This window comes from Poecilia mexicana, unplaced genomic scaffold, assembly GCF_051168715.1.
Source record: "Poecilia mexicana isolate PSO_F unplaced genomic scaffold, ASM5116871v1 scaffold_9, whole genome shotgun sequence".
NCBI lineage: Eukaryota > Metazoa > Chordata > Actinopteri > Cyprinodontiformes > Poeciliidae > Poecilia > Poecilia mexicana.
Window position 1 is genome coordinate 1,538,435 of NW_028263378.1, and position 7,342 is coordinate 1,545,776.

Below are 7,342 nucleotides of genomic sequence, written 5' to 3' on the forward strand. Positions count from 1 at the left end.
GCAACACCCCGGAGACGAGCCGATCCATAACACACACACACACACACACACACACACACACACACAGAGCAGGAGTGTTAAACCCACGGCGGCCATCTTTAACAGCAGAAACTGGAAGCTCAACTGAAACTGAAGCAAAACTAAGATGTTTTAAACAAATTAAAAAGGAAACGGATGAATAAGTTCCTAATGAAACTCGATGCCACTGAGTTTGTTTCTGTTCCGGTCAGCAGGGGGCAGCATGCTGACAAGTCCTCACACTGACCTTTAATAATCCAATAAATACAGCGATTCTTCTTCCTCTGAACTCAAATCAGGACTTTTAGAGGTGGATCATGGGATTTTGTGGGATTTTATCACGTTATCAAGCAGCTATGTCACCTTCAGTTATAAAGATGCTTTAAATATCAAACATGACTTAAAAGAAATCTGACTTTAACACTTTGAAACTAAACCTCTGTCCCTTTTAAGAAGCTCCGACTCCGCCTTCAGGAAGACAAACATGGCTCCTCCATTAACCCTTTAATGTTTTTACTAGTGTTGCTCTGAGCTGCAGCTCCTATAATGAGCTCAGCTGATCCACCAGCTGTTTGCTAATTGCTGCTGGCTAGTCTGAAGGAGCTGAGTAGTGGGGTAGGGTTAGATCCACCAGCTGTTTTCCCACTGAACAGTTGCCATGGAGATGAAAGCATTGCTCAGAATCAAGGCGACACTCCAGGTTTGTTTTGGGTGAGGGAATAAATTATAACATGATGTGGCGCTAAAAAAAGTCGTTTACAAAACACTGCCCCGCCCAAAACGTCAAAATAAAAGTTTGATCTAAATGAATCTGAGCTCATTTAAAACCGATCACAAATCAACAGGAATGGATCTTTTTCTTATTAAAGTTGATCATTTATTGTTTCTGAACAAACTAATAACATCAATAACTTCACTGATTTTCACGGTTTCTGGGTTCAAAAGAAGAACCGGAACTGAGACGCAAAACATGAATCATGAAATCAAGCTTCAAGGAAACAGAACCGGGAAGCGGTCCGATCTGGGTCCTGCAGCAGTCCAGTACAGTACAGTAAAGTCCGGTCCAGTCTAGTTCAGTCCAGTCCAGTCCGGTCTGGTCCGGTCCGGTCCAGTCCGGTACGGTCCAGTTCGGTCCGGTCCAGTCCAGTCCGGTCCAGTCCGGTTCAGTCCGGTTCAGTCCAGTCCAGTTCAGTTCAGTCCGGTCCAGTCCAGTTCAGTCTGGTCCGGTCCGGTTCAGTCCGGTCCGGTCCGGTCCAGTCCAGTTCGGTCTGGTCCGGTCCAGTTTAGTCTGGTCCGGTCCGGTCCAGTCCGGTCCGGTCCGGTCCAGTCCGGTCCAGTCCGGTTTAGTCTGGTCCGGTCCAGTCCAGTCTGGTCCGGTCCAGTCCAGTTTAGTCTGGTCCGGTCCAGTCCAGTTTAGTCTGGTCCGGTCCGGTCCAGTCCAGTTTAGTCTGGTCCGGTCCAGTCCAGTTCAGTCTGGTCCGGTCCAGTCCAGTTCAGTCTGGTCCGGTCCGGTCCAGTCCAGTTCAGTCTGGTCCGGTCCAGTCCAGTCTAGTTCAGTCTGGTCCGGTCCGGTTCAGTCCAGTCCGGTCCAGTCCAGTCCAGTCCGTTACTGGTCCGGACAGAAGGGACAGGAGTTGTTCTTGCTGGACTGGAGCCACATCTGGATGCAGTCTCTGTGGATGGTGTGTGAGCAGCTGAGCGGGTGCCGGTTCTCCGGGTCCACGTGGTTCTGGCACATGAGGCAGAGCTTGCGGGGCCCGGTGGGGGCCGGGGGCCTCTGGATGGGCCCCGGGGCGGGCCGGCTTATGGGCCCCGGCGCCGAGCGCTCGCTCTGGCTCAGCTTGAAGCCGACCTGCTCTATCAGGTCCTCCACCGACATCCCGGCCAGTGTCCCACGGGAACTCTTCACCTGCTGCAGCAGCGACATCAGCTGCGGCTTGCCGCACTGCGGGAACCGGGCCCCCAGCTTCTCCAGAACCTTCTCCAGCTTCTCCGCCGGGGCCGAGGGCGCGGCGGGGGCCGGGGCGGCGGCCGGGGGCGGGGACGGTCCCAAGGGCAGGACCGGAGGGGACGGGGACAGGCTGGGAGGGGGCGTCACCCTCACTGGGGGGTGGGTGTGGAAAGGGGGCGGAGCCTGGTGGTGAGGAGGGGGATGGGCGTAGTACACGTAAGGTGGAGTGTGGTAGGCGCCGCGGTGCATGGGGTGGCGCGGGTGGGGGTGTCTGTGGCGGGGGGGATAGTACTGTGGGACGGGGGGCTGGTAGAGCGGGTGCTGGGGGGGCGGCGGCGGCATGGCGGGCGGGGGCTGCGTCACCACCTGCATCACCTGTCTGAACCTGAGGTCAGCCTGAGGAGACAGGAAGCGCTGCGTTAGTCAGAGGAGCTGAGACGGCGACCCAGGAGGCCGCTGGGTGCCTCACCGGGGGGCGCCAGAGACGGATCACACAGGAGTTACAGGAAAAATTCTGTGTGGGAAATTCCAGACGGTTTAAATGAGTTACAACATTTACTGTCCCTTCAGAATCAATAAAGTATTTCTGAATTGGACCGTGAGCTGAAGCATGGAGCCCCTCAGGGCTGTGGGCTGGGCCCCTTGCTGTTCTCTCTGTAGCTTCTGCCTTTTGGTTTTCTTTAGGTTTATTTAGTCTTTCACTGTTACCATGACGACCTGCTGCTGTACATCTGCCTATCAGCGATAAGCGGCTACTTATCAATAATTTCCTGCTTTTTATCACTGATTAGACAACAAAAGAAGATTAGAGCCACTAAAAAACTAAAACTAAATTCTGATATTTTTCTCAGGATTCTGACTTTGATGTTCTGAGATCAAAAGTCAGAAAGTTCAGAAAAAAGAATTCTTAAAAAAAGTGATAATTCTGAGAATAATGCCAGAATTGGAAATGTTTTTTTTTTCAGTGACCCTAATCCTCCCCGGCGGGACCCGGTGGGCCCCAGGAGGCCCCCGGCGTGTCTCACCATGGGGACGTGCGGCAGCGTCGGCACGTTGATCCTGGGGAGGGACTCCAGCTCCCTGCCCTGCTGCAGCTGCTGCAGAACCTCCTGGAAGCGGCTCTGCAGCTCCGCCTGGCTCTTCCGGACCAGACCCTCCTTCTTCTCCCACTTCCCCCGGTCATGATGGTACTGCTGAGGGAACTCCACCCGCAGTGTGTTCAGGTACTGCGCCACCTACAGGAGACAAGCAGGGATGAAAAAAAAACATTTAGGAAGTCTGAATGTTTCTGCGCTACAAAAAAAATCTAACCAAGAATTTCTGTTTAGTTTCTAGTACAAATATATTAAATTTGTCTCATTTCAAGTAAACTAACTTAAAAAGTAACCAAGTCAATAATTCCTTAATATTGATGAAAAGTTCTAGTTCCACTGGCAGATTATTTCACTGTAACATTTGAAAAATAGGTGAAATAATCTGCCAGTGGGACGAGAATGTTAAGGAATTATTGGTCTAAAATAAGTTCTCGTATCTCTGAAAAAGTTGCTTACCATCTAGTTTTGTCTCATTTCAGGTGTAGTAAAATATTTGCTCTAGAAACTAAACAAGGAATTCTTGGTAAAAATTTTTTTTTTTTTTTCTTTTTACAGTGTTGCTGGAAAACTTTAGCGTGTACTGTCCCTTTAAGACAGATTCAGTGTTTCTGAAAGGTTATGTGAACCTCTTTGAGCCAGGCCTCGATGCGGGACATGGAGCCGTCTCTCTGCTTCTCCACGGCGGCGATCTCGTCCCGCAGGGCCTGCAGCTGGGCCTTGGCCGCCTCCTTCTTCACCCGCTCCATCTCCCTCCTCAGATGCTCCAGCTCCTCCGCCCAGCGCCGCTGCTCCTCGCTCTGCTCCTCGCTCAGCGCCGACAGCTTCCTGTCGCTCTCCTCCAGCTCCTTCGCCAGTCTAACGGAGGGACATGTCGGGTCACATGGTTTACACCGTTAGGCTTCGTGTTGCTTTAGGTCAAACTGCAGCTTCACATCAAAGCATAGTGCTAGAATGGCCTAGTCAAAGTCCAGGCATAAATGTACTTGAAAATCTGTGGAAAAACTAAAGATGCACTAATCTGATATTTTGTATCCATGCAGAACGTGAAAAACATTCTAGATTGGATATCAGTAAAAATGTTCCCAATCTATTCCATCTAATTCTATGCTTTACTGTTTATTTGACATTATATTTATATGCCTAATTGCACTTTCTGAGCCTTTGAAAGGTTAATTGCATTTAACCTTTGTTTCTGTCAGTTTCAGTTCCTTTATTATATATTTTATATCGTCTATTATTCTCCTGACTGAACCGACTGAAGTTGTTTTTTCATGTCTGACCAAACAGACCAATAATAAACCTCAGATATCGGTCGTGAAAAACGTGGATCGGTGCTTCTTTAGGAAAGACTTGAGCTGGACTTGATCATCGGAAGCGCCGCAGACTTTTCTGCAGCCGCTGACCGGATCCCGTCTATAAACAGTTTCACCTGCAGAAGGAAACTTTGAGGAAGCAGACGGGACCTCACACGGCTCCTCACCTGTTCCTTTCCTCCTCCGCTCTGTTCCTCTCCGTCAGCAGCTCCCGTTTCTTGCTCTCAAAGTTTTTCCTGGTGGCCTTGGAGTTGTTGAGCTGCAGCTTCACCCGCAGCGACTCCAGCTTCTCCAGCAGAGCCTGAAACAACAGACTGTCAGAACCCGGCAGAACAGCAGCAGCAGCGGGACGAAGCCCGTCTGGGTCACCTGGTGCTGCCGGATGCCTTCCTCCCTCCTCTTCTTCAGCTGAACTTTGTGCCTCTCCTGCAGCTCCTTCTCCTCCTCCTGCTCCCTCTGCAGATTCTCGTAGCGCTCCTTCAGCTGGGAGCCGAACTGGAACACGGCAGCCACCTGGCTCTCCCAGTCTGGCTCCGTGTTGACGCCGGTGTCCGTCGTGGTGCTGTCCGTCTGCACAGCCTGGACCTTATAGATCAAGTCTGGGAGGAGACGGACGGTTCATTAGGAGACGACAGACGGTCAAACCAGGAGGAGTTTAATTTACAGATAAAGCAAAACATTTTGCTTTAATCTGACTTTACTGTTCAGCCTTTTTTCTTCCTTCCACTACATACCCTTCGATAAAGCACAATTTCTTTTGCAATTACTAGAGATGTGCCGATCAGGTTTTTTCCTGCCGATCATCGATACCGATCACATAATTATTATTTTTTTAATCATAAGCACTACCGGTTACATTATGTGGAAAAAGGAACCATGAATTCACCTTAATTTAGACAAAAACTTGTTTTTAATAACTTTTTCCAAGAAAAACAAAACAGGTATTGCTCAAATTGTACTGCTATTGATAATACTATATTAACAGACTGATAACATATGAAGGCTCTGAAGAGGCTAAATAATACAAAGAGCCAAAATAAAACCTCTCAACATTGGCAAAAGATTCAAGTATAAAACTTAACATTCAAAGGCAAAAACAGGTTCCATTACAATAAACAATCCAGAGTTACTGAATTAAAATTTCCTGTTAGCATGGCGGCTAGCTGGTTACTGCTAGCTCTGATTGGCTGTTTCTGACTGAGCGGAGTAATTATGCAGAACAGGGAGGAGATCGATTATTTTTTTTTTAGAAATTATATGTCTCATGTTAGGACAGCGAAAGTTTTAATACGTATGTAAAATTTATTTTTTTAAGTTAGATGCTGCAGCTTTAAGCAGGTTCGGTGTGAGAGTCACTACCAGGTGGAGCAGAAGCGAAGCTCCGTCTGTCAGATATTACTACCTGTAGCGTAGCAGCGGTTCAACAGGAGAGCAGAACCAGCGTCTGACATCGCAGCTCGAAGACTTAAATAATTTTGTGGTTTATTTGTTTAGTTTTCTGACCGTCATGCTAATCCTGGTGAGTGTTTGTAGCTGTGCGCTGCTTTACCTGCTATCTGATCCTCCATATGTCTTTTACTGCAGTGAGCCTCGATGTAGCCAAACTCCGTCAAGTATGGCTTTGTTTTTATGCCATATTAGAGTCGTCGTGTTGATGCATTTTGACCTGCTTCACCCCGAGGTAATTTTCCGCCGCAACACGCGTCATAGTTCACATCGCTTAGGATTTGTTGCTGCGCGCCGTTTGCACAGTGTGAAGGAAAGAGGAGACCAGCTGCACAGGCAGGCTGGGAAATGAGATGCAGGTGGTGATCGGCAACAAGAGACCGTGATCGGCGATCATCACCGATCATACACTTTTTCACGGAGATCGGCCGATTATGATCGATAGCCGATCGATCGGCACCTCTAGCAATTACCCTGCAAGTCTACAGTCATACATTTGGAGGCAATAACGTTCATGCATCTGTATTAAGAATGTTGTATATATTGGTCTGATAAACTGAATTTGAGGTTTTCTTAGCTGTGATTTCTAGTAATATAATCATAAATATTACTAGAAATAAATGTTCAAAATATATAAGAAATACAAGTTTTATTACATTTCCAGTTTATGGGGATGTTTATGTACAACTTTGGAAAAAGATTCCAATTAGTGAAACTTTATTGTATCAATAAAAACGAAGGAAAGTAGAGATTCTGCTTCTTTTCTAACACAAATAAAATTATTTGAATAGAATCAGGAAAAAACGTGACAAAGTTGTTTTAACGAACTCTATTTAATTCTACATAGCAAAAGTGTTGTTTACGTTCAGTTTGACGACATAATGAGACTATTTCAACAACAACAGCCTTAAAGTTTTGTTTTCCTGGAAGTTTCTTCTTCTACTCTTGATATAAAACAGAACCAGAACCGGACTACAAATACATTATTCTGACATGAACACCGAAATTTTACCTTCAACCGTCATTTTAGCCAACTCTAGGTCCAAGTCTAGATCCAGGTCCTCCTCCTGGATCCGGTTTTCCAGCTCCTCGTCCTCTTCATCAGGAGCAGCTGTTTCCCAGCTAGCATACATGCTCCTACCTGAACTACAAAAACAAATGTGAAGACTTCCGGTTGACGACAACACGCCAAGCTACCGGTCCATCCGCTTCGTGGATGTCTCAGAGGGATTTATCTTCGTTTTAAAAAAACGCTTTTGAAGAACAAAAACCGATTTGTTTAACTATTTCAACACGCAGTTTACAGTTTCCGCCAGTTGGACACACGGATGTTTGTGCTTCCCTAAAAAGGTCCGGCGGAAATACCTTTACCGTTGGGACGTTACGGAACAAAGATCGTCTATAACAATTAATTCACAAGTAATAAAAAAGTTCACATAATAAATTTGATAACGAGCAGATTTTTAAGACATCTTGAATATGGTCGGTTTGTTATCCGTACTAGCTAAAGGAATCATTAA

At 47.1% G+C, this 7,342-nt stretch overlaps 1 protein-coding gene across 1 annotated transcript; it reads right to left on the reverse strand.

Moving 5' to 3' along the window:
• Positions 1-872: 872 nt before the first annotated feature.
• Positions 873-7,179, reverse strand: rnf214 (ring finger protein 214). Its single transcript, XM_088008596.1, has 6 exons — positions 6,835-7,179; positions 4,746-4,975; positions 4,544-4,677; positions 3,690-3,918; positions 2,995-3,204; positions 873-2,365 (listed from the first exon to the last, which is right to left on the reverse strand). The coding sequence occupies exons 1-6, from the start codon at positions 6,953-6,955 to the stop codon at positions 1,625-1,627; spliced, it is 1,665 nt and encodes a 554-aa protein (XP_087864722.1). The 5' UTR covers positions 6,956-7,179; the 3' UTR covers positions 873-1,624.
• Positions 7,180-7,342: the final 163 nt, after the last annotated feature.